Source organism: Vicugna pacos, chromosome 7 (genome assembly GCF_048564905.1).
Source record: "Vicugna pacos chromosome 7, VicPac4, whole genome shotgun sequence".
Lineage (NCBI taxonomy): Eukaryota > Metazoa > Chordata > Mammalia > Artiodactyla > Camelidae > Vicugna > Vicugna pacos.
The window spans coordinates 65,955,400-65,982,420 of record NC_132993.1 but is presented as its reverse complement, the minus strand read 5'-3'; the positions used below and the strand labels follow the sequence as shown (position 1 = coordinate 65,982,420).

General features: G+C 42.1%; 1 protein-coding gene across 4 annotated transcripts; it reads right to left on the bottom strand.

Annotated features, from left to right (window-relative positions):
- Window positions 1-160: 160 nt before the first annotated feature.
- On the bottom strand, window positions 161-26,401 carry SRI (sorcin). Of its 4 annotated transcripts, none has more exons than XM_072965067.1 (8): window positions 26,261-26,401; window positions 19,264-19,347; window positions 17,202-17,271; window positions 11,112-11,155; window positions 10,165-10,312; window positions 9,820-9,933; window positions 8,842-8,900; window positions 161-487 (listed from the first exon to the last, which is right to left on the bottom strand). In XM_072965067.1, the coding sequence occupies exons 1-8, from the start codon at window positions 26,264-26,266 to the stop codon at window positions 458-460; spliced, it is 555 nt and encodes a 184-aa protein (XP_072821168.1). In that variant the 5' UTR covers window positions 26,267-26,401; the 3' UTR covers window positions 161-457. The 4 variants fall into 4 exon arrangements, with proteins under 4 accessions (XP_072821168.1, XP_072821166.1, XP_072821169.1 ...); XM_072965065.1 differs by lacking the exon at window positions 26,261-26,401 and adding an exon at window positions 20,267-20,404 and having other exon boundaries at window positions 166-487; XM_072965068.1 differs by lacking the exon at window positions 161-487 and adding an exon at window positions 6,802-7,175 and having other exon boundaries at window positions 26,261-26,395.
- Between the last annotated feature and the right edge of the window lie 620 nt (window positions 26,402-27,021).

Sequence of the window (27,021 nt, the reverse complement as noted above, 5' to 3'; positions counted from 1 at the left end):
ATGGCACTAAACACAAGCACAGCATTATTTTTATTATTTTTTTGGATATTTATTTTGGAGAGGAACTTTGAGGCCACATAGTAGTTTATATCATGCAACAAATATTTATACACCCCAGTCAACTATAGGACTATTATACCAAGCAGAGAAAAGCAGTTGTTTGGCCTTTATGTTCCATTGTATGCCTTTTTCCTCTCTTTCTAAAGTTTTGTGTGTAGATAAGACTTCAGATTGACGGCTCTGCAACCTGAGATGTTCCATTTACCCATGGTCATTCCAGTGCAGTAAACTCTGATTTAAGGAAACACTTTTCAATCTCTCCACTAAGAGTGTCCACAAAGGAGGTGTGGGTACCAGGGAGCCCCGAGGGAACAGACGGGTCAGACTGACTGGCCTCTGTGCGGCCGGCCAGTCTTTCTTTAGACGGGAAGTGGCATCCTCCCCTGGGGTCTCCCAGCTAGAAAGCGATCCCCTGGCCACATGTCATCTGTGGAAAGGAATAAACTCTGTTTAAACAGTGAGGCATCATTAGGGCTTTCAACTTGCTGTGGTTCTAAAGAAATCTAGTGCTGCTCCTTAAAAAAAAAGAAAAAAAGAAAAAAGTTGACTAATAAAGTAGATGCAAGGTTAAAATGCCAAACATATGTTTCAGTTTGATATATAGGTGCTTTATTAAGTGAGGCTACAGTTTCTCTGTTTCTCTCACCCTTGCTTTAAAAAGGCTTTTAAATTGTGTTAATACATAACGTCAATCCAGCATAGATTCCTGAACGTAAGATTGACAGGGTTTCTAAAAGAAGTTGCTGAAAAGGCAGAACTAGGTGTTGCACGCACTTCCACAGAAGGACAGTTTATGTTTGAATTCTAAAACAAGGCTTGTATTTCTTACATTTCTCTTTTTCCTGTTGATCCTCTTGCAGATTTGCATAATTGAATCTAGTCCTTTGTCTTAGATCTCTTGTGGCTCTTTTACCTGTTACATTTTTAGATTTTCTTCTTTACTTTTTATAGTTATGTATAGGCCAGAGCAAATACGGTATTTCTAATCACTTCCAGTGTTTCAAAATCAAGTTTATTTACTAATCTCATCCGTTCTTTATTTCCTGTTGTCATGGCTCTATTTTAACATTTATATTTAGTGCTTTAAATATTACCTTGTGTTACTAAACATGGTAATACATCCCTACCTAAAGAGAAGACTATTTTATTTTACTTTATTTTACTTCAACTTAAAGGAAAAGGAATTTATTGGAATTTACTGAGTAGCTTGCTGGGTATTTGGGACGGACAGAACAGTGAAGCACGGAGTAAACGTGATGAAGGCGTGAAGGGAGGCAGGACAGCTCCCCGCCAGCCTGATAGGACGCCTCCTGTGGGCAGCATGTTTTAAATGCCATCCTACCAGTCAGTAAATTGGCATGAATTTTGCCTGAAACGCTCTGACTCCCATCTGCAAGCCTTATTATCTACTTTTTATGCTTCTAATTATCTTTTTCCTTTCATGTCTGTGTTTTCCTCTAAAACCTGACACTCAAATGCTTTTTTTTCTTAAATGAATTTCTTACTCTGTCAGCTTAAAATAAATATGAAGCAAATATTGCTATGGAATAGGGCTCAACTGGTGGCTCCAGCTTTTAACTTTTCCAAATGGATAAGACTATTCTGATTTCAGAGGCAGCAACTTTTCCTCCAGCACAGGCTAGCTTCGTAACGGCTTCTCCTGTGTACTGGATCGCCAGGCCCCCAGCCGGCTCTGATGAGAATCAGCTGAGATGCCGCCCACTGGGCTCTGCGGGCGCCGGGCAGGGGTCGGGGTGGGGTTCACAGCAGCCACACCTGCTAGGAACCTTTGGCACATGCTTTGTGGGCAGGTGTTTTTAATTCTAGGAGGAATTTTCAACCAGGCCTGCAAATGCGGAGCAAGGAAAGATGCAGCGGGACCTTGGAAATCAGGAGATAATACTTCTGTTAATATTTTATTCGTTGCTTTGTCAGAGTCCCCCAAATGGAGTATCTTCTGGTTCAGTTTAGATGTAGAAAAACAAAAACCTGCCCAGTATTTTTGTCTTCAGTATCCAGAGCCTGACCAACAGTAAGCATCCTCACTGTGGGTTTGAGAGATCTTTCCTCACTACTTCCAAAGTGGCTCCACCTCCAGTAGTGGTCAGCTCTTTTCTCCTGACTAGGAACTTTGACTGCCATGAAGGTAAGTCCCTTCTTTGCTTAAAGTGGCCCGTGGGGAACCACTGAGGTGCGGGACCAGGGGCTAGAGGCACTTTGCGTGGATCGTGCAGTTTGCGAAGTCACTGAGAGACTGGTTCTCAGGGTGTGTTTCAGGATGTGGAGGAGGTGAGCAGCAGCGAGCCTTGGGAGGTTGTGGGGCATTCAGCCCCCGCAGGGGAGCAGAAAGCTGAGCCACACAAAGAGCTCAGAAGCCAAGAGCACAAGTTGGCCACTGGTGGTGTGGTAGGGAGAGAGGTGCCGAGTGCCTACGGCAGGCCTGTGTGCCTTGCAGTTTTACTGAGTGTTGGCTGTATGAATACTCCATTGTCCAGGTGCGATGGGCCAGTCACTCCTGCCTGGTGAGTCCCTGTTGCATTGTCCATAGAACCTGTATCGTACCTGGAGGTACTTCAAAGCTGGCAAGGTTTTGGTTTAAGGACATCATCATTTCATGTTTTTTAGGTATCCTTGAAATCAAAATGAGGAAACAAGTGTGTTTTGTTTTTGTTTTTTACAAAAAGGCATACAATGAGACTAGTGACGTGAAGATAATGTGCTCACAAATTTATCAATACAGCTTTTAAAGAGTTCATGAAGAAAAGGGCATTTTCCTCTCAAGTTAAAAAAATACACGTGCATATAATACTAATCTACGTTTACTTTAGGGCTTAGCCTCTCTTTTTACGAAGTTTCAGATGTAGATTTGTGTTTTGGTAGTCAGGCTCTAAAAAAATTGCAAACAGCCCCCAAAATCTTTAAACCCAGAGGTGCTAAGTTATACCAGATGACACCAAACAGAAAGTGCTGATAGGAATTAATACATTTATTCAGTAATAACACAAGAATTCTTGCTAAATTATACATGTGTATCACTGCCTGCTGAGAAACCCCACTTTTCTTTTCTAATCCAGCACAAAATCCAACTGTGATTCTACAGCCAGTCTTTTTACTATGTAAAAATGACCCAACATCTTTGTTTTGTATGGAAGGCTTTTTTTTTAAAACACTAATTTCAAAAGTGCTTAGCAAATGTTTATTCAGAATAATAAGCATGTACTCTTTTTTAACTTGCTGGAAGAGACTTGCCCCTCCAACCACACATCACAAAAAGACAACTCAACTCCTTTTAGAAACTGAGCATTTTACCTAAACAGAGCAGTTTATATGTTTGCCAAAGTAGGTCTCACTCGTGTTCTCCATGTCCCTCATCTTCAAGGGGTGATGTTCTATCTACAGCTAGCGGAAGCCACTTGGTGGGGAAGTGTTGACAGCAGCACGGTTTCACTTTCGGTAACCAGGGAATCACGTGTATATACTTAGGTTGGCTTCTTTTTAATGTTATAGTCTCTCCGCTACTCCGCACTTGGGGTTCGTCAGCTATCTGAAACATTACTGGGTTTTGGCAAACAGCAACTGAAACATACATGGCAACTGCTTTCCAGAGCGAGCGCGATTTGGTTCATGGCTGTTCAAGTTATAACGTTGTTCTTATACTGTAGGTCAACAAAATCTTGCTGTTTTTAAAGGTCACTGTTAACATAAGGTTCAAATCTCTGGCACAATTTTATTAGTGTTCACTTCTGAAGCTAATAAGGTACCACAGTTTTCTATGTTACTCTTCATTGTAACATCAATAAAGTGACTTTCAATAAAAGATTTATGTTATTTTGATGCACAGCTCCCTTTGATCCTGTTTTTTGCTCTTTCTTTGCAAAGCTTTGTGGGGATACTGCTGGGCAGTGCTTTCTTTTCTGTTTCACGCCATCCTAGAAAGGACTGTGGGCGCGGTGGGAGATACCAGCATCCTTCTGGAAAGCCTGAATGCTCGATCTGCTGGGGGGCAGACTGAGTCTTCTCCATGTATACACCTGTCTGGTTTCATGAACACTTTCTCCCTCACCCGAATAAGGATCGATTTCCTGCATTCAGTCGTAGAGCCCAAGCAATGGTGCTTACTTAACGGGCTCCCTTGAATCAGACTGTAAAGCACTGGGCCTTGGGTGGGCTCAGTGTAGGCCCATGAGTTCACTGCCTGAACAATTCTTCCACCCGGCCTTTTCCTTGTCTCGCGAGCAGCCCTTTCACCCACCAGCCCTGACCCTGGCACTTGGTTTCCTGGCCTTTTGCTCCTAGTCAGAGTAGTTATATGTAGTCAGAATACTGGTTTAATGTGAGAAAAAGGACTGCACTAAGGGTTTGTATACCTATTATGCGATTAAAAAAATTACGGTGATTACAAGAGCTCCATTTTTTGTATTTGTAATATTTTAGGCCCATAAGATAAACACCAACAGTAACTCAGCCGGGCAAAAGCAAAGTCTAGAGCAGAGATAGCAGCAGTTTTTGCTCATGTGCCATCTTAGGGACTGACGGCTCCCCCAGAACATGACGCTGAAGTGGTCTAAACTCCATTTTGGCTCAACAGGACTGAGAGCTGTGATTGGTGACACAGGACCGCTGTGGCACCAAACTACATCATTTGTCACCAGGGAAGCACAGGCCTCCTGCAGCCACATTCCCATGGAAGTGCTCGAAAAGGGTGATAAGTACTTTATAAATCATGCATCTCTCGAAATGGAAGAATAAAGCACTTGGCTCCAAAATTAAGTTAATCTTGAGTTGGGATGATTTGAGGAACTTAATTCTCCAAGTCTGAGCTCACAGCTTTACTATGCACCAACTAGATGCTCTTTAAAAGACAGACCAAAAAACAGTTTCAAAGAAGACGGTGAGGCTGCACTGAAAGTATATGATGAGGGAAACACAGAGCCCAACATAAAACAGAAATAAGGCAACATGAGATCTACTTGTAACAAAGAGTCTGGCTGTAGTGAAAGAGGATGGATACGTCAGATCTGTCAGGGGAAGGACTCTCCAACTGCAGGACATACTGAAGACCAGGTTCTGTGCTTTCAGAAGGGAACAGTGAAAGTAGAAGTGGAGGAAATAAGGAGACTTGCTACGAACGTCAGTGATTCAAACTGAACTGAGCATTTCCAGAGACAAGGTTTTGTGATTCGTTAGCAAAGCAAGTTCTGAACCATGACTGATGCAACACACCTTGGGACTAAAGCGGTAGGATGGTTCAAGTACGACGCACAACCTTTGGTCAGCAAGGACCTTCTGCCTTACCACATTAGTCACCCAGGAAATGACCATTTCCCTAAGCTATGATTTCCTCGGAGGATCCTGGTGAGTTTGAAGCAAACAGCAGGTGCTGGGACTCTGAAGGTGAGTTCCCTGCCTTCTGGTCCTCTGAGCCCCCTTTGGTTCTTTTTTGGACAGCTCACGCTCAAGCCAAGCTTTATGGCCTCACAGACAATATATCGGGACTAAAACCTAGACTGACCATGTAATTAATATACAGCAGGCTGCCTCACATTGTAAGATGACAGAAATATGTAATTATAAGTTAGGGTTGATGAATGTATCAATGAATGTATATATTTAGCAATATTTGAAAAAATAATTAGTGAAATGAGGCTAAAGATGCTTAGAAAACGTTTTATTTTTCATTGACAACTAATGATCATCTGATAACTCTCCCACTGTGCCCTAACATAAGACAGGTGTCCTCCTGGGAGGGAGAAACTAGACTGATTTCATTGTTTTATCTGTTAGGCTCTCTTGCTGAAAAGAGCAAACCAGGCTAGCTTTAAATTTAAGAAACAGAAAGATTACTGGTGCTTATTGTACCAACACACTTTCTCATTCAGAACCACCCTATGGGGTAAATATTACCTCCTTTTCAAGGATGGGGAAACTGAGGCTCTGAGATTATCTAAAATAATCGATCCACATATTTAGAAAGAGGCATAGCCAGCATTAGAATACAGATCTTACTTAAAAGCACGTGGCTTAAAAATGGAAAGAAAGAAAAAAGTCTTCCACTATAAATGCAATACTTGCTTATCAGAGCATATTTGGAAGAGCAGTAGGAAAAAGGAAAATGAACTTATGATCCTGACCTCCACTGGAAGCCACATCAACATACATGTATACTCTTTCCAGTCCTTTTACTGTATATATTTTTTAATGTAAGTGTGAACATATGGCATATCAAAGTGGATTTAACACTACTTTAAAAATTAGCATCTTCTGATTTTAAAAGGAAAGCACATACATTACAGAAAACTCAGAAGATACTGAAAGGCATAAAGAGAACTAGTCACCTAGAATCCCACTAGCCAAAAATAACCATAGTTAGTATTTTCATATATTTCCTTTAGTCTTTTCCTATCAATTTTCTTTTTTACATAGTTAAGCTCATAATGTACCAGATTTTTAAGTATAGTTAACAAAGGACTACACGGATGATGGCAAAGAGGAATTTGCTGACAGACAGTTTTTGCCACTCAAGATTTTTAAACATGTCCATTCATAAGCCATCAAAATACCTGTAAGCCTTAAATCCTGTGCTAAGTTTTCCACTGAGGAGAATGGATTACCAGGCTTTTTGTTTTTTCTTTTTTTGCATCCAAGTGGTAGTCTAAACCATTTACATGATAAGAATACACCACACCTAAAGCTTTCAAGACTAGTAAAAAAGCCCTTCTAAAAGAGGAAGGACAGCAGCTGTAGTCTGAAGAAGAGGTTTTAGTATCTTACAATGAAAAATACATAATGTGCCTTAAACAATTTGCACACTTAAATTTACATAAAAGAAAGCTTAGCAAGAAAGTAAGGCATGATGGACAAGAGCTCAGGAAAGTTCTACACAGTGCAACAGGCCAGATCTTATATTAATAACATTCCAAAGAATTTATTATCAAAACTAAAAACTTCAGTGGTACATAAAGTAATAAGCCTTTACAACGGCTGTTAAAGGAAAGTGGCTGTGTTAGTTTGCACACATCACTGAAGGCAAAGAGCAAAGGAGAACTCCAGTTGGAATGTCGATTCTGTTCATGCAGCTTCCTCATGATTTAAACGCTCATGACGCACTGAATGAACTGAAAGAAACATCAGCATTAGACTGCAGACCCCACAACACTGAAAACTTAGCTTATTTTTAGGCAGCTTACATTTTGGTATTCCAATTTGAAGTGTGGATTTAAAAAGATTCCAAAAGTAAGAGGAAATGATGGGTGGAAAGGTTCATTTTTTTGAAGGAAGCAATCTAATAAAAAATCCAATTGGTTCCCCATGTCAAAAGTGTCTTGCAGGAAGCCGATCTTACTCCAATGGATAAAGAATTATTTACACTCCAAATAATATCTTGGGCTCTAGACATGGTCACCGTCAAAGGCACCTACTCCCAAATACAAATAGCAGTGCAGTTTCTAACTTCTGTCCCATGGGAATCTCTGAACTGACAGTCTTACCCCACCTCTCTATCAGGGCGCCTCTCAACAGTTTATTCCCTTCAAATCCACTTGACTAAAATAAATCCTAGCATGCCAGCATATGGATGATCAGAAACAGAATACCCGACCCTTCCCCTGAAATTCAGAAATCCGAGTGTAGAAGCGTCAGTGTTTGCTGTGAAATGTTTGCTTTATCACCAAACACACACGCATAGACTCTGCTCTTTCTCTCAGCTTTCCTTTTCACTCTTTCAACACCAGGGAGGCCCTGGGCACTGCTAATCCTTCCAGCTTTCCTGCAAGGCCGAGCTGATTATCCCTCTATTCAGGGAAAAGGAACTCAGGTCAGGATGTTCAGACATCCCTTAAGTGGCCCTGTCTGAGGCCAGAGCCTGGGCACCGTCCACTCCACAGACCGCCCCTCCATCTCTGGAAACGGAGACGGGGCTGTTGCCTGAGAAGTTAACATACACTGAAGCGTACACACCTTTAAGAAGAAGAGCTACTCACAGGTACATGTGAGCCTTTGTAAAGTGTACTCACAAGTAGGGCAGCTGCGGGCCGGTATGTGCAACTTTGGACTTTGTAATGGAGAAAACTTTTAGAATGTTCAGGTATCACAGTGATTTCCATTCTAAAGGTGGTTTCTTTTATCAATGTCTGAGCAAAAACGGGAGAAACATCTCCCTAGCTTTGCTATGTCTAACCGACCAAGGCCATCGAAGACGGCTGGTGTTTATGTTCACCCTGGTTACGTGGCCTCACCCTACCTCATTCAGTGTGGCTGTTTAATGAAAAATTGTTTCGAATTATGACTTAAGTTTGTGCTGTTTGTCCTCAATGAAGAACACGGGTATGGCAAGTACAGCTTTGAACCACCCAAGTGATTTCTCAAGGACGGAGACAATTTGTTTAAAGAAGGCAAAAGCAGATACAATATCTGCGTGATGTTTTCCAAGGACATTTCTGATTGAAATCTCACAACAGCCCAGTGAAGACGGCATTACTACTACTTCCTCTTTCCTAAAACAGTTCCTGAGCAATAAAGAGCCCTAAGTGACCTAGAGGGACACTTAACTAGTAAATGGGATAAGCTGGGCTTTGTCCCAGATTTTTCAATGCAAGAAACAGTGGTCTATGGATAAGACAAATAATACATGAAATTAATAAATTCTGAATAGTAACTCCTTCTGATCATTTAATCCTTGATTGTTCCAGCATCCTAAGATATTCTAAATAGCCAGCTTCAAAGGGATGCCCATTTGCTGTACATCTTTCTTGTCAACCCAGTTCTGAATTGACTGAGACTTACATCATCATACGGGAAATTCACAACACCTTGCTGAGCAGTATCCCGTCTTCGAAAGCTGTCTGTAAAACACCACAGTAAAAGTTATGAGTTTTTAAACATCTTATCTGAAATCATAATGGTTAATTATGTTGGCACTGGTTTCAAAATGCAGGAACATTTAAATTGTACAACCAGCCAACGTAAATAAAAGACCAAAGCAAGAAGCCAACTGTACTAATATGAACAGGTTTAATACGTACCAAGTTACACAACACACAAAAGTTGGCCAACTGTCTTTCTCAGCGTAGAGCTGGAAGAAAATTACCTTAACCTCAAGTAAGTAAAAGCTGCATGACTTCTGAGGCCATTCTTAATTGCAAAAGCAGAGAATTTCAGACTTCTTAACAACACAGATACTATATAATCAGGGAATGGATGGATGGTGTTCTTAATATGACAAATGGCTGTGATCAAATATTCCATCTGTTTGAGCTCTGTCTTACTGAATGAAAAGGATTTACTTTAATAAAGAAATCTGCCCTTAAATTTGTGTTAGGATACAAAAACAAGATAAAACTAGCTCTGAAAAGGGGTAAGAAGCTAAAGAGAGAAATGAACAAGAAAAAACATACAGAAGAAGGGAAAAGCATAGAGGGAAGAGAAAAGTGGAGATTATTGACAGAGGCTTGTTTAGGAAGGACATTTGAAACAGGCACCACCATGTTAAATTATTTTCCAACAGAAGGAATTAGAAAAAGAGAGCAATCAATGGGTAATTTCACGCTTCTCAGCTATTTCATATTCTAAGGAGAAATCACAGAATACTGCTCATACTCTGATCAAAAGTGCACCAATCAGCTTGTTATGTTTGGGGACATTTTAGGAAAATTTAGTTATGATTATTTTAATGGCAGATTACTTAGTAAACTGAAAAAAAAATCTCTGGGAAAACAGAATTATTCTGCTAGATGTGCTTAATAGCAGTCTCAAAGGGCACACCTGTCAGAGCTCGAAGCTTGACGCAGCAGGCGATGTAGTCATCGAAGGTGATCTTTCCATTGGTGCTGTATCGTTTTGCAATTGAATTCACAGCCTGGGGACTCAGCCTAAATCCTGAAAGGAAGAAAGATCATCCAGGAAGGAAAAAAAAAGTTCAAGGATTACAAAAAAAACCATTAAAACACAATGTCTTAAGACTGAGAGGGCTCATTTAAATTATGAATACGTGCTACTTCTAGAAAATAGAGACTGCCTCCACATAGCCTTTAGTTTTAGAAATTAAAAAAAAAAAAGCTTCTACCAAGGAACACAGATGAACAGAGAGATGGAGTCAGTCACACCCACCCATGGCTGTCAGGGCCTTCTGCAGTTCTTGGGGATCCACTGTTCCACTGCGATCGCTGTCAAAACTGATGAAGTGTTGTCTCCAGCCATTCAGGACAGCCCAGAGTTCTTTAAATTCATTGAAGCCCATTGTGCCTGACATATCTCTCTGAACTGTCATCAAGGATTAGAATATCTCCATTTTGCAATATTTTCTAACGATTAAATCAAAGATCAAGGGTAAGAGAATTTAACAGTTCTTTCTGCTGAGGTTAAGAGTGTTACACATTCTTTTAGGAAGGCTAGAACAAAAAGATATTCTCATGATATAATAAAAAGGGGCCTGTGGAGAAAAAGTTCGGAGTACGTATTTTCACTGTGGGAAAAGATAATCTATGTGATGTGATTACGAGGAAATAACTTGGCCGTTGTGAGCCACACATAACAAGCAGGCTTGTGACAGAACTGGGCTGCACTTTCTGGGTGGCCCAGGCTCTGCTGCTCACTCCTCTTTAGTCCTTGCCCTCCCTTGGTAAGCCCTCCCAGACCTGCTGTTTCCACTTTTGAAAGTAAGGCTGGGAGGCACTGAAGGGTCAGCACTCACTACACTGAGTCTAACAACTGCGACCTGAAAAATCCCATTGCTTGAAGGTCAGATGTGAATCACACAGGGCAATCAATGTTACAGCAAAAAAAAAAAAGCCTTCCTGACTGCTCTGGTTTCTATACTTGTTCACCTTTGATGCTTCCTCTAATTCTTGAACAACCAACGTTCTATTTACTAAGCTTCCTTCCTTTTTTCATACCAAATGACATCTTAAAGGCTAATGAGTTCAGAAAATGTTTTTGTAGTCATTTGTCACTTTGTGTTTACTGGGTATTAATCCTTAGATGAATTCCTTCAGAAATAATATTTTTGTGTGTCCAGAAAAAAAAACACTATAGACAGCAACCAAGGTGAAGGATACATCCAGCATTGAAACCATAAGCCGGCAAGTCTCCAGGTTAAAAGCTGTTAAATCAAGAAAAGTACATACATATTAATACCACTTCAAAAATTCACATTACATTAGATACATTCAAATCACTTAGGAATGTGATTATTTATGCACTTTTATTTTTATATGCTGCTCAATTTATGTGAAACTAAAATTTATGGAGTTTTGAAGTAGATTTTTTTTTCAGATAGAGGATTCCTTCTAGAATCCAAATTTGACTTTAACAACTTTAATAGAAATCTTTTTATGCTTATTTTTTAATTGAAGTGTAGTTGATTTAGTGTTAGTTTCAGATGTACAGCAAAGCGACTCAGTTATACATACATATATATTTTTTCAGTTACTTGTTCATTGTGACTCATTCCAAGACACTGATATAGTTCACTGTGCTATATAGTAGGTCCTTGTTGTTTATTTTATATATGTAGTAATGTAGAGATCTTTTTAAAAAGTATTGCATAGTACTGTTAATATTTTTAGGTGTGACTTATGGTTTTGAAGTTGGGGGAAAAGGTGTCCTTGTCTTTTAGAAAGGTACACACTGAAGTTATTTGTAGATGAAATGAATGTTAAGAGATCTGAAATTTGCTTTAAAAAATGGGCAGGATTATAGATAAAACAAGAATGGCAGCACACTGACAACTGCTGAAGCTGAGTGATGGGTACACAGAAGCTGACTGCATAATTATCCCTATTTTTGGATAGGCTTAAACTTCTCTATAATATAGTGTCTAAAAAGTACTATATAACTTTCTTGCTTTTGAGACTGTAATAGAGTGAGTTCATTTCACCATAATGAACCACAATGTATTAGACCCACCGAGGTGAACAGGAAGGTAGGATTGCTTTGTTCCTACGCACAATTCACTGTAGCTGCTTTTGCTAATTTCTGTGTGTGATCATTTGTTCTTTCTTTTCCTTTCAATATCAGACACTGAATGGTCGCCTCCTACCTCAAATAGCCCAAGATCTGTCTTCATATGCAATAAGATAAATACGCTTGCTAGAATCGTGCATTAAATGAGAGCACTCTGGATGAGACCCAATGACCTTCTCAGGGATGGGCACTGTTCAGAAGCCTCTTTAGTTCACTTACAGTCTGCGGGTGCCCTGAGGGTGTTTCCATACCTCACTCAGACAACCAAACTAGACTCCACTTATTGGTTAAAGGCCTAGTGTAATCTACCGAAGCATCAGCACGTTAAAAATAAAGAATTCCTTGCATTTTACATTGTGTTAATGGGAATCCGTGACTTCGAGGAAGTGTTACTAGGTCCAAAAAAGCTGTAAACTAGAATGAAGAAGTATCAAGGATCATGGAAAAGCTCGACTAAATTCTACAAGTTTGTTAAGATGCACACAGAATTAACATTTTTCACAGCTGTTACTAGCTTCACTTTTATCTTTAACCAAAGTGAATTTAAAACACAACTAAGCTAACTCTTATTACTGTGATGTCTCCAAACACTACAAACTATTGGTTTTTCCACTTTGAATAGATTCGTGTGGTGGCATCTACTGGAACCTTGAGATAAAAGATTGGGACTGTTTCTGTTTTGGTCCTTCAATCTCCACCTGATCCTCAGATACAATTCTCTGAAGTGAGACGAGGCCACACACAATTTTCTACACTTTTGAGAAAGAGCTGGTTGATTCTTCACTGAGTTTTAAGTTGCTGGATGTAAGAAGTCTCTCTAGTCTACACCAGCGGTTCTCAACCCTGGGTCCTTATCAGAATCACCCAGAAGCTTTGAAAGATCCTGAGACCTGGGCAGTACCACAAAACAATTATTATTTTCCAGCTTTATTGAGATACAATTGACATATAACATTGTGTAAGTTTAAGGTGTACAATGTAATGATTTGATCTACATACAGATTGCAGAATGACTACCACAATAAGGCTAATTAACAACCCATCACCTCACATAGTTATCTTCTGCGTGGTGAGAAGTTTTAAGATTTAATCTCAGCAGTTTTAAATATACAGTACATTATTGTTAAGTATAGTCACCATCACCGCAGAACAATTAAATCAGAATCTGAGTGTGGGTTTCAAGCATTAGCCTGTTTTGAAAGCTTCTCAGATGATTCTAGCGAGCAGTCAAGGTTGAGACCACTGTTTCACTCAAAGTGTGATTCCTGGACTAGCTGTGTTAATATCACCTGGGAGCGTTTATAATTGCAGCATCTCAGGCCTTCCCCTATATCAACAAAATCAGAATCTGCATTTTAACAAGACCCCCAGGTGGTATAAATTCACATTAAAGCAGCTGGTTCAACCTGGACCAGCACTGCCTGGAAACTGGTCAGAGATGCAGATTCCCAGGTCTTGCCCCAGAAATGAATGAGCAACGCTCGGGCAGGGCCCAGCAATCTAGTTTTCGCAAGCCTTCCACTTGCTGCTGCCATGTAGGAATTACAGCTCTCCAGGGCCTGATGACCACAGGACAGAACCCATTGTGTTGGGCTGAAGATCAAGGCTTTTGCGGTCCAGGAAGCAGCCAGCTTCCCTTTCTCCCATGTCTCTGAATGGTGCTCAGTCACCCAAGCCAGAAACCTGGGAAGGTCCGTAATTCCTCCTCCCGTCACTCTTGACCACCTTCTAAACAGCTTTAGGAGCCCTCCAATGCCTGTCCACTGTCACATCCTTGGTTTAGTGGGCATTTCTCTCATCTGTTCTACTCCAAGGGCCACCTCACTGGTGTCCCTGACTCCCACGTCCCCTACACCCGTGTGCCCCAAGGTTTTCCTCAAGCCAGGGAAATGTGGGCCCTTCTATGTAAGCCCCAGGGGAGGTGCTCCGCTGCCCTCAGGATGGAGTCCAAACACCTTCATTGGCATATAAGGTCCTGCTCCTATTTTCTCCATCCAGCTAGTTTCTGATTCTTCATTCAACCCTATGTGCTATCCTCATGGTCAGTTTCTCTCAGTTCCTTGACTGACCATTGCCCACGCTCATCTCTGGGTCTGTTGTACCTGCTGTTCTATTTGTCTGGAAAAGACTCCTTCGTCCTGCCTCATGTCTGCTCAGCATTCATTACTCCTCAGTTTAGTTATCAATTCTGCAAGAGAAATTTTCCTGACCTCTGTCTGGGTTATGTGCCCCTCTGAGGTGATCCCACAGCCTCAGTCCTTCCTGTACCCCAGTGCTTTTCACACTGTTCCACAGGCACCATTTGTGGCCACACACCCAGCACCTAGCATGTGGTGGGTGTCCACTAAAAATGCATCAGTTGGACAAATGAAGGAACGGATGAGACTGAATTCTCACCCCCGTGGAGGAAGCCGTATTCCCTTCTCAAAGAATCCAAGGAGGATATGCTTTTAAAAATGGAATCTTTGGATTTTTTCTGAAACTTAAAACTGATCCCCTAAGTAAATACCAACCTTAAGTCAAAATAGTAATAAGGGTATATGATTTTTCCATTTTAGGAGATCTTCCATACTCATTAACTCATCAAATGCCTATGAAGTACTTATTCTGTGCAGGGCTCAGGCTACCAGGAACATTGGAAGTACAAATGTGCGGTTGGACCCTGCCCCAGCTGACAGTCTAAGTTAAAGATAAGTCATGTGCACATACAACTCTCTTCAAGGCAGAGCCACTGTGGAGGCACCAAAAACTACCAGGAGATGTTGAGGAGCAAGAGGCTCCTGCCTGGGAAAAAAGACTTCATAGAAGAAGTAGCATTTAAGCCAAGTTTTGAATGATAGGAAAGACGTGGGACATCTGGTGACAGCCACGTAGAGCCAGGGACCTGAATAAGCAAAGAGAGAAGCAGTGAAGTCCAGACAGAGTGGGAGAAGGTACCCTTGGATGGGGCTGCAGTACTGAGGACATGGGATTCCTGGTAAGCTGCCCAGCATTTGTCTTATCTCCATAGGCACCTTGGAGCTACTGAAGATATTTAGAGGAGAGTGACAGGTTAGAGCTGTGTGTCAGGAAGAACAGAAATCTGGTCATCTTTTGTGAGAGGACTTAAAAGGGAGGGAATGAGATGGGCAGTGAAAAAAACAGAAAATTCACTATTCCAGGCATTTCCAATGAGTTCCGAAAGCTGACACTGAATAAGTTTGGGTGAGGAAAACTTGTGCTCAATTTTCAGTATTCCCCTCCTCCCCCAGAAATAGCTTTTATTAATGCTACTTCTACTTAAAATAATTTCAAAAGAATCTTTGTTATAATTTTATCCTTTCTTTCTCCTTTCTCCTGTTCATTCTGCTAAAATGCCTCAAACATCTTCTCTTCTAGTAGAAATCCACAGTGTAACAGACCCTACCTCCGATGCTCTTCAACCTAACTCCAGAGGAACAACCACTCACTCACTCAAAAAAATAAATAAAATAAAATAAAAAGGTAAAAAAAAAAAAACAAACCCAACACTATCTCCCCTGCCACCCCCAATCCCCATCTGTGCTTTTGGGCTTGAAAGCTGAGTTTAAAAGACCAACAGCTGCATAATTTGTGCATTACAAAGCTCACTCTGACACCTCACAAACAGGATAGTTTTGTGGTTCGTCACCACCTCCACAACCAGATGACAGTAAGCAAATGACTTCAATCACATGCTTCGGATGACTCAGGAAAGGTCTTTTCTCTAACGCTGAGATCTAAGGCCATCACTAAATGTGGCACTCTCAAATGAAATTTTTAAAAGCACTGCTCTCCAAAGATATATAACCCTCTTTGTTAGATAGATTTTGAAACCTGCCCCACCTCTTCTGCTGAAAGGATGTAGAAAACCCGTCTGTGTTGTGACACAGCTCACTTTTGTAAACCCTGCTATTAGACCTTCTTTGTTGACCAGCCCCAACTGCTTGAGTTTGACAACTAACAAATGTCCTGCCTACAATAGTTAAAAAAAAAAAAAATTCCCTAATCTAGAAAAGAGTTTCTTTTGTTCAGGGCCAGAGTAAATGACAGAAATGCAAAAGGTTCCTCTTTTGTATTAATTCCCCTAACTAGGAAATATTCATAGGCTACTGAAGTCATAAAACAAAGGATGATAAAAATAGACATACAAATAGTTTAAAAAGAGAGCTACCTAGTAAATATGCCAGGTCAAACAGTCAAAAACGGCCACTATAGGTCCTCAGATGTGACTTATAGTTTGAGTGTCTTAATTCACAGCTTACCAGGAAGCTGAGGCTTCGATCTGATGTTCTGTCTCAATTAACAACCAGCAAAGAAGCTGGTGGGTAACACACATCCACCAAGACACAATTCTATATCCTGGATACTTGGCAGGGTCAAAAGAGAAGCATGAGTGTGGGACGATGAGAAGGCCCTCGTCAGGATGCAGCATCCGGGCAGCAGTTTCCTCTGTGCAGCTGGTGCAGAGAGCTCAAAGGTGGGAAGTGGGTGTCAGCATGGGCGCAGGCTATGAAACACTGGGGGTTTAGGGTTTAGAGTTTAGAAACCAGGAAGGGCACATCCCACTTAGCTTGATGTGGAAAGAGGAAAAGAAAGAGGAAAGACTTGGGGGATGTCAAAGTGAGCTTCAGTCAGGGGCTCTGAGATCAGTGCAAAATTGGTTTGTTGAGGACGAGGGCCACTTGTGGGGAGAGGGGAGAAGGCCAACTACTCAGAACTCGGCATGAGGGACAGGCCACTCCGGGACCAGGTGCACAGGACCAGCCACTCAAAGCCCTAAGTGCCACCAGGCTTGAGACAGAATAAGCTCTTGGCAGTCAGCAGTAAATGTTAGTTCCAAGCACTGATGACACCCGAGCCGGCGGATTTCATTACGGCACCTTACCTTGTCTTCTGTGAAGGAGGCCACACAGACTGTCTCATTGGTTTCAGTGGTTCCAGAGACAAGGAACCCAAATCCAAGAAACCCACTAGACTGGTGGGTAGCGTGGAATGATTTTGTAAGAACTGTTCTCAGATGAACATTTTGAAATACAAAAGAACCAACCGAATTCGGCTTTTGAGATTATGAGTTTTTTGGATCAGAAAAGCTCAGGTTCCTTGAAGCTGTCACAATTACAAGTAACAACTACAATATGAAATACTAGAGTACTTCTAGAGATACTTCGGGGCTGTTAACTTACGTTTGTATCCTCCAGCGATGCCCGACTGTGTCAGGCATCTCTGCAATTCATCAGCATCTATTTGCCCATCCTTTTGGGGAAAAAAAAAACAGGAAAAGGAATCACAATAGTGATTTGTACTTTCTAGTTCTTCGTTCATGCGTGACACTTTTTTTTTTCCAAAGGGATGCCTCCCAAAGGTGGGCATTCTTTCTCCTCACTCTACTGCCAAAAACAATTACAGAAAAAAGACAAATTGTTAAGAAGTTTTCCACAAATGGGTAATTAGGGCCATAAACAAAAAATACATTTCTAAATACATAAAGTGGGCATTCAATTTCAACTTTACTTTAAATGATTATTACACAAGAATTAAAGTCTGAATGCTGCTTAAACCTATACTTTAGTATTACAAACATCTTTTCATCATTTCTTCTAAATTCCTGAGTTATAATTACTACAATTGAATATAAATGTTCTCAAGTATAAGGTTCCTTTTATAATAAAACTGCGAGGTGAATTCAGTTTCTTTCATTTATATGTAATATTTTAAAATGTATAAATAAAACTAATTTCTGTCTTGAACTACTCTCAGTCTGAGCTAGGAAACTGCCTAAATTAAGCATTCTAAAATAAAATTATTAATGTAGTTGCTTAAAAGTCTCATTGCTCTCTCTAGCTCTTTTTGTTGGGGGCTGTGGAGAGCAGGGTACACCAGTGCCATCAGTAAATGAAAAGTTCAGTTCCCACAGAAGGAGGCCTCTGTGATCACCTTTACTTACGATGTGATGATTCTGTCACAATTACATCTGGAAGACCCAAGTCCCCAGTGTCTATTCACTGGCTGACCTAGGTCAGAACTAAATGTATGTTCTTTTTAGGAATTTAAAAAAAAATACCTAATTCCTCAAGTCCATGGGTGCTGTAAATTCTAAATAATCTGAAAGATGATGGACATGCTGCTGCTGGCCAGGGCTGCTGAAAGCTAAGCAGGCAGGGTCACTTACATGCCTGCAGGCACAGGCATCTAAGAATACGGAGTCCTGAGCTTTGCCATGTCTTGTGGTTTCAAGATACAGATCACTAACAGATTAAGCAGATACTTCAAAGGAAGCTTTCGGTTTTAGACTCAATTTTCCATTCAGTTTCTCAACCTGTATTTCTTCCACTGCCATTCTCAAAGGTGGTCCTAGGTTTTTATCCTGTAGTACTCCATGGCATTTTCACATTAAGACTGTGTTATTTCCAGCTTTGGATCAGAATAAAGCTAAGTTGAATTCCTAAGTGTCAACCCCCCCTGGACAGGTCTGGAATGGACCAGCAGTATATTTACCAGGCACAGTGACCTAGGAGCTGGGTGAGGGTCCTCCCTCAGGATGCAGCACTACCTGTCACAGGACTCAGAATGAACAGAAGTGCAAGGTCATGGGGTGCTGACCTCAATTCTCTGGGTCAGCAGAGCACAACACTTGATAAGGTCACGGAAGGGACCTAGGAACAGCATCAGCATCAAAGAGAACCTAGACTGTCCACAAGATTAACTTCCTCATAGTAAGAAGAGAGTAGTAAATTTCTTATTTTGAAGTTGGTGGATTTTTTTTAACCATAAATACCTATTTCCCAAGGGGATAATTGATTTAACAATTAAATTCAACCCACAGAAAATGTCCATTAGGCACTGGCTATAGACTTACTAGTAATACATGCTTTTAAGTTGTACAAAGGGGGCTTTATGTTCAGTAGATCTGGAATTTCTTCTCTGGAAACCACCATGGACCCTGACCATTCACAGTTCTAAAGACATCTTTCTGACAGCTCTTCAAAGCTATTTACACTAGCCTATTCTGTTCAACTTGACCCTGATTCAATCACAAGTTTAGTTCTGAATTGAACATGAACACTTTTGTCCTAATTTCTTCGGAATATTTGCATATATGAAACCGACTACGGACTTCTTTCTTTTCTCTTACGCAGAATAAATTCTTTTCCAGAGGAAAGGCCTTTTTTTTTCTGTGCCACTATAAGAAAGGCTAATGCAAGTGTAGAATCTGGCAATTCTTTAATATTAGAGGAAAAAACTAACCTGTCCAGCTACAGCCGCAAAGTAACCGTACAGCGGATCCTGAGTTTGTCCGGGAAACGCAGGCCCTCCGGGAGCTCCCCCATACTGTAAGACAGGAAACACAAATAGCATCATTCCGCTGACCAAGTTTTATTCCTTCCCCACTGATTGCCTCATGCAAAGCCAGGCAACTGCCCGCCCTTCTGGTCATCTGCCTCCCCATCATCGGGAACATTCTACCTACAATCACACCTCCCCTTTTCCGCCTTATTTTCACCTCGTTTTAATGCAAAAACTGGCGGCTAGGATCAAAGTGAGTTGTCTGCACAGTGACATCTGTGGAAGTGAAGCAACTTTTAAAATCCCCATCATCCTGCAGGTTACTGAGATAAACGCAACCTGGGCAAGCCACTGACGACCAAGTCTCAGAACTGTTTTCCTTTTATTTGTCTAGCATGTACGGTATTTTTAAAACGTTCTGAGACAGGTGTAGTCTCGGGCGGTGGAAGCTGTGTCAGCAGGGCTTCGCGGGGAGGGAACATTCCGCCTTGGAAACAGTTCCCACCATGATGCGCATCCCTGACGCCGGGGAGGCGGCCTTCCTCCCCGAGGATTTTGACTCTAGCGGACTTTCCCTGACTTCCCTTTTTCCTCACTTTCTTTTACAGAAGGAGAGGTCGGTCTCTGGACCGTTCTAGACTAAAATGGCTGTTTCTCTCAGGGAAGGTGGAGAGGGAGGGGGAGGAAGGCAACACCCAGTTTGCACGATTTCACGCCGCGGAAGCGGGAGCCACAGGGTGGGCTTTGGGGGACAAAAACTGGTAGCCGGGGAGAAGCAGGGCCAGAGGGAAGGAAGGCGCCGGGGACGGCGGCCGGCCAGCAGGGGCCCGGGGCTGCGCGGCCGGCAGGGCAGGGGCGCCGGGGAGCCGCCCCCGCCGAGTCGCCCCAGGTCACCCCTCGGCGCCCCCGGCGGCCAAGGGGCGCGCCCGGGCCGCGGCCGCGAGCCCGCGCGGGCAGCACTTACCCCGCCCGAGTAGTAGCCGCCGCCGGCGCCTGGGTGCCCCGGGAACGCCATCGCGCACACTGCGCCGCCTCCCCGCGCCTGCCGCCTCCCCGCCCGCCGGGCCGCCCCGGGCCGCACCACACGGGCCCGCGGGGGGCGCGCCGCCGCCGCCGCCGCCGCCCGCGCCCGGCCCCGCGCCCGGCCCCCGCCGCCTCCGGCGCCGCGCGCGGTCCTGTGTCGTCTGCGCCCAGGTCCCGCCCGGTCTGAGGTCCGGTAAGTGACTTCAGACCTGCGATGCCGTTCACGCCGGGGACTCGCCTCCCTTCGTATCGCGCGTGGCACATTCCAACACCAGCCCAGTTCCCCGAATCCTTTTTCGCTTCCTAGTTGGTTTTTTTCTGATACCTTTTTTAAATTTTAAGCCATTTTACGGGACAGGCCGACCGGCTCGGAACAGAGTGTGGCCTTGGGGGAGGGGCCGAATGCATCAGGGCCGCTCTTCGATACTTTCGCGGGAGGGAGACGCCGAGAGATCAAAATGTGAAAACACCCGTGGACAGCAGGCGTAAAACTTCAGGAATCGAGCACAGGGGAGCGTTGGCTTGCGGTTACACATTTCAGCGAACTACACAGTCGTGTTTCCTTGCTAGGGCACTTTGTCATCTCCTGGTTAAGCGGGGTGTGACAGGGATATGGCCCAGGGAGAAGAGAGGGCGTTTACTGGGCAGGTCAGCCTCACCCAGATTGTTCCTAGAAATCGAGCTGCTTGAATTACTTATTCAGTCAAAACCATCCCATTCCCCCGAAATAACTCAGCTACTTTTTATACAAGAAAAGTTTAGCGCAAGCTAAGAATGTGCTGGTAAGTAATTCAGGCAGGTGAGAGAACTGGAATTAGGAACTTGGAATTTAGATGATTGAGAAAATGGTTTTCTTTACTTCACACATTTTTCTTTTTCACCCAGTTAAACAGTTTGAAGCGCTTCAGACGTGAGGTTTTTGTTTGGTTTTGCTTCCTGTAACTTCAACCACGCAGAATGTTTTTCTGAATTTTAACGTTTTAAGAAATGCAATAATGAGCAAGATTTGTAGTATTTGCTTTGGAGGTTGCACAAAAAAATTGAATGAGTCATCAGCATTTAATATTGGAGCACCTGCTGAGCATGGTAGGATGCTTGTTCACCATGGTGAACTGGGTTTCTCCATTCCGAATTCCTGGGTTGTGTTATCATTAGGGTCACGGTTTTCCTCTTACGTGTAAATTCCTTCTTTTTAGATACCCAAACTCTAAAAATTAAAGTCCTGAATTGTGAGAAAAATTCTAAGAGTCCCTGTTATCACATATCAAATAAACTGTATATTTCTTGATTTGGGTTTGATTCAGGAAGTAATTACTGTTTTCGAATACCACAGCAATCATCAAGGTAGATTCCACATTTTGTGTGTGTCCCTTGTGTGGTTGTTTGCCAACCACTATTGCAAATTCCTCCAGGATTCTGGCTATGACATGGGGAGAATAGCAATTTAGCAAATGATTATTGGTTTCAAGAAAAACCTTATGCATAGTGGTGGCTGAGTCACTCTGAGGAGTGCTGACCTCTTTGGATAGGATCCTATGTTTAGAATGGTTTCCTCAGACTCTTCCCCATTGCCTAGAAGGATGGTGGAAAGGAAAACTGAAACTGACTCACTGGTTTCAGTCTTGCCCTCTGTAGTATTAGCCAGAGGGCATGCACCATGACAAAGCCAGATACAAAGCTGGCTTTTAAATGTTTATCCGTATAACGTGGATTCCTTTATTTATGGGCTGCGTATAGTCAAACCTAAAAAAATCAGGAAAAAATATTCAACAAGAACTCCACAAGGGTAGAGGTGAATGCAGGCAGTTTACTTTCATGGTTTTGATATTCATTCCAGTGGAAGGCATGAAGGTGGAGAGTGAGAGAGATAAGCAACTTTACTGAGTTCCTGGGTTGTGCCAAGTGTTGTACTAGGTACTTCCTTATGGTATTGCCCTGAAAGAACAGACTTTCCAAAGGAGGTGCAATCACCCGTGTTTTATAGATGAGGAAGTTGAGGCATAGGGAACTTTCCCAAGGTTACACCCCAGGTCTGGAGCCCGATTTACGATTTACGTAACTCTAACGGATGGGTGTTTTCAAATGCAAACAATCTACAAAGATACTAAACCAAGCTTACATTTCCCCCCTCGTACTGCATCCTGAGGAATACGGGCAGAGGAGGGGCTGCTGAAAAAGAATCTTAGAGGTAGAAAAACCCTCCCATACGTGTCATCCTTGGGCAAGACCACCCAAATCATCAAAGAGCAATACTTATTTCCTTTATTCCTAAATATAACCTAGAGGAAGAAAGTCCACTCCTTGTGTCTGTTTTAACTTTGAACCAAATAAAAACCCCAGTGGAATAAGAACTCATTCTTATCCCTATACCTTCAAATCACAGAATCCTAGATATGGATACTGAAATCTTCACCCTATTTAAAGAAACTTAGCAACAGAGCACCCAAGCTGTAGAGTTGGAAGAGGAATTCCTAGCTGCTATGGACAGTCTGGGGAGCTGGGATACTGTGTTACTTGTCCTCACAATTTACTAAGTCCTAGTAAATTGGGAGTTATGCAGCTGTACCACAGTGATTGAGGGTCTTGGCAGCAGCGTGGGTCAGGAAGCGGGCTAGAGGAAGTTTCTAGGTAGAATCTGATCATAGTCCTTTTTGGAAGTCACTGGAATCATAGAAATCTTTGTCATCATCTTCCTCAACCATGTGGTTTTACAGATGAAGAAACCGAGCCTGGAAGGCTCAAGCTCTTGAAGTGCTGGCCAAGCCTGCTGTGAATGTTTCACTCTTCCCATTAAAGTTGTGTCGTTATGGGACTATGCCTCTTAGAGAGGGTCTGGTTCTTGTGTGTTCTGCCTTCCATGGTCCATCTCTGTGCAAGACAAAACAGCGTCTGCGCTCTCTGTCTCTGGAGAAAAGTTAATATCCAGCACTTGTTCACTCAGATAAGAGGTGAAAGAAATAGTCTAGCCAAGTAACTGCCATTGTTTCACTATTTCCTGCAGTTGAATTAATCACTGGTCTAACAGGTCAGGAAGAAATGAGCAATAGTATTTGCCGTATTAAATTCTCAATGTTCTTTTAACTCTAATCTGAGTGTCACTTCATGGTTTAAAAACCTCTGCCTTAGAACTCAGATCTCCAAATATGTGGAAATGATTGTGTATAAAAAACACAGGTAACCAATACGTATCATTTTCATTTTCTTAAGATTGATGGGAAAGAATTTGAAGACAAGAATCTTCGCTTGGGAATAAAAGACACCCTTTTCCTGTAACTGCCCAGAGTAAAAGTGTAATTGATCATGTACCTATAGTCTTTCCAAGGGATAGTAAAACTTCCATCCTTAATGTTTTAGTACGTGTGTGTAAAGTATTTAACTGGTTCCTGACATAATGTAGGTAACAATGAATTGGAACTGTAGCTGTTCAATAGAGCTTTCTACCATGCTGAAAATACTCCGTATCTGTGCCATCCAATACAGAGGTCAGTAATCACAAGTGGCTATTGAGCATGTGAAATGAGGAACTAAAAGTTTAATTTAATTGAATTGAAATTTAAATAACCATGTGGCTACTGAACAGATTCCTACTGACTTGTTTCCTTTCCTTAGTCAGCTTTTAGCTAGGATAGATGATTAAAATTAACCAGGAAGCAGATTTTGGAGGCTATGTATATCTATACACACACACACACACACACATACACACACATGTATATGTGAGTGTATATGTGTGTATGTTTATATGCCTATATATGTAATCTGTACATCTATGTAGTATATATGTAACTTTGTAGCAATTAGAGCTGTCAAAAATTGCCATTCAGAGGTGAGCTCCCCATCTCTGGAGGTGATCAAGCAGAGGCTGTCAGCTATGCTAAAGGTTTACCCTTCGGGTAAAGGATTAGATGAGATAATGCTCTATAGACTACAAAGTGCTTTCTAATGGTCTTCTCTTGACTTTGCCCCAGAGTCATACGACTAAGATTATTCCCATTTTGCAGAATAAAGAAACTGAGGACAGTATGGGGAGCTGGGATACTGTGTTCAATAGAGCTTTCTGCCATGACTTGCTCTAGGTCACTAGACTAGTAGCAGGACCACCGTACAAAATGCTCATCTTCTGACGTGTTCAAGACTCTTCCTTCTATGATTCTGCAGTTCTTTCAGATCACAGAGATTTTTTTTTGTCTATTCCTGAATAAACTGTGTTTCAGAAATCAGAATACTAAATTTAAAGCAATTGTCTAAAATAAACAGGCACCTATTTAGTTCTATTTTCATCAATTACAGGGGTTGATTATAGGTTAGACAATTACCTTTTGGATCACCGGGGTGTAAATATGCATGGCTAAAGGGAGATCAAGAAACGAGTGTTATGATTAGGAACCGGCTACAATCAGTCCTCTCTGAGAGGCTGACACTGATTTTCGAGCCTCCCCAGCTTGTACTTGTGGCCATCGCCATGTTTGGGACCAGGGAGAGAGGAAAATAGTTGAATACTGGAGTTGTATTGCCAGGTAGAAAATCACCTGTGTGCAACCTCTGAGTTCCCTGAAGATGAATGTCCCCAGGAATACTGGACTCATATATATTACTGGGTGTCCTCAACTCTTAAAGACATTGTATTCTGGAAGCTGGTTGTTTGCAACGTGGGGTATATTCTCCTGTAAAAGTAATTTTGTGACTTGTTCCCAGGCAAGCCCTCAAAGGTTCTTCAAAGCCCTCAGTGTTCTTCTGGAGAGAACCAACCCTGGGGCCAGGGCAGAGTGAGTGGGGGGACTCACTGAGGCTTGTTTTCTGCCCAGCGGGTCTCAGTCCCTTTATCCTGCCAGTCCTGGTGTCCCCACGTCCACCCAGAACTGGGGAGGGAAGGCGATACAGTCTCCATCAGCTCTGTGAGGCTGGGGGAGAGAGGCATTGGGAAGGAGGGAAAACAGAAGACAAATTTCAGACTCGAGCTCTGGGAAAGGAAGAATGACCATTCTGACTCCCAGGCATCTGGGTGCAGTTGCTAATTCCAGAAAGCCAAGCTTGTATGAAGCCTCTGCAAGTCAGTTATAGGTAAATTGAGACTTTCCTAATTGAGAGTAGGATATCTCTTACTTTATGTACTTTTTTTCCCTAGAAAGTTACTTGCCTGTTTTCATATATTAGGAAGTCAGGGGCAGAGCTGAGAAAGGAGTCTGAGTTAACTGATTCTCATTTCTGTGTTTTGTCTGAGAAAACACACATTGTGATATCACTGTTACGGGAAGCCAAGGACCAGTATTCTAATGCTGTTTGCAAACCTAGTTTATTATACACTGGAAAGCAATGGTTTGTCAAGTATCTAAGACTGGGTATGGAGGAATCAATCTGTCTCAGTCTAAAACATATTATCAGAAAAGCTATAGATACTTTAGCTTCAGTTCATGATATGCTTTGATGAATCTGTGTTTGTGAAGTAACTTGTATGGTTTCCATTTTATTAAAATGGGAGGGATAACTGTAAATTAGACCCAGTTTTCTCAGAGCAAAACCAAAACCAAAGGAAAGGATTTCCCTCAGTAAATGAGGGAAATTTGAGGGAACTGAACCCTCAAGGCCAAGCTACATAGAGCTTAATATTCTATTAGTCTGTACTAATATTCTCACTAGAGAAATCCAATCATCATTTTTGTATACCTTAAAAAAAACTCCAGATTGAGAACACATTTCTCCATTTTTCATTTCCTTTACCGTATTTGTTAATTTCTATACTTCATTCTTAAATTTTAGCCCCCAGAGGCCATTTAGATAATGTTTCATAAAAATTAACTTGACAGGTATTTTCAGCCTGACAAACAATGAGTTAATAGAATTGCACAGATTCAGAACCTTCCCACTTTTTATCAGTAGCCTTAGAACACCCGAGTTTCCATGGAGCTGTTGACATTACACACACATCTTTACTTACCTGCATCTTGAGGTGAGGTCGTGGAGGTGGGACCTCGTCGTGATTCTTAGAAGAGTGGGTCCTCGCAGGGTGGCCAAAGAGAAGAACCCAGAAGTACCAACTGGAACAGCAGATTCATCACTTTGCCCTCTTGGTCCTTGGCAATCAGTAACCAACTGCAAACAGACTCAACAGTGTACGCAGCTTCCCCACAGGGCCCCGAGAGGCCGTGTGTGCGATGTCCGCGCTTCGGTGTTAGCACCGCCTTGGCCGAGGGCAGCAGTGTCACACCACAGCCCAGCCGTTGGCGGTGCGTGGGAACAGTGGCCTCTGTCAGACACTGCTGAGGACGCACAGAGCTGCACCCTGCTCCAGCAGTGTGTGGGAGTTGGCCAGCAAGAGCCAATTTTCAGGAACGTTGCCAGCCTACTGATAAGCACTGTCTATGTTATAAATTAAAATTTTTGACTTACTGAAAACAAAAGTATTACATACTCCAAATGCATCACTTTGTAATTATTTTTCTACACTTTAATTAGGTAATGGGGGTACTGTTTCACATTAATCCCCAACTCTAGGCTCGGTCATATCATGTTAGTAGCTTGAAATTGGCAAATTTACTCCATGCAAATCAGCTTGTACTTACAAATGAAAGATTAACTTCCTGGTTTGTTGCTTGCCGACTCTAGACTTGGAGTACAAATTGAAGCAAATATTAATAATGTAGATTAAAGTTAAAAGTGTGTCGTGTTGTGTCCATAGCTGTTACATTGCAAATTGCT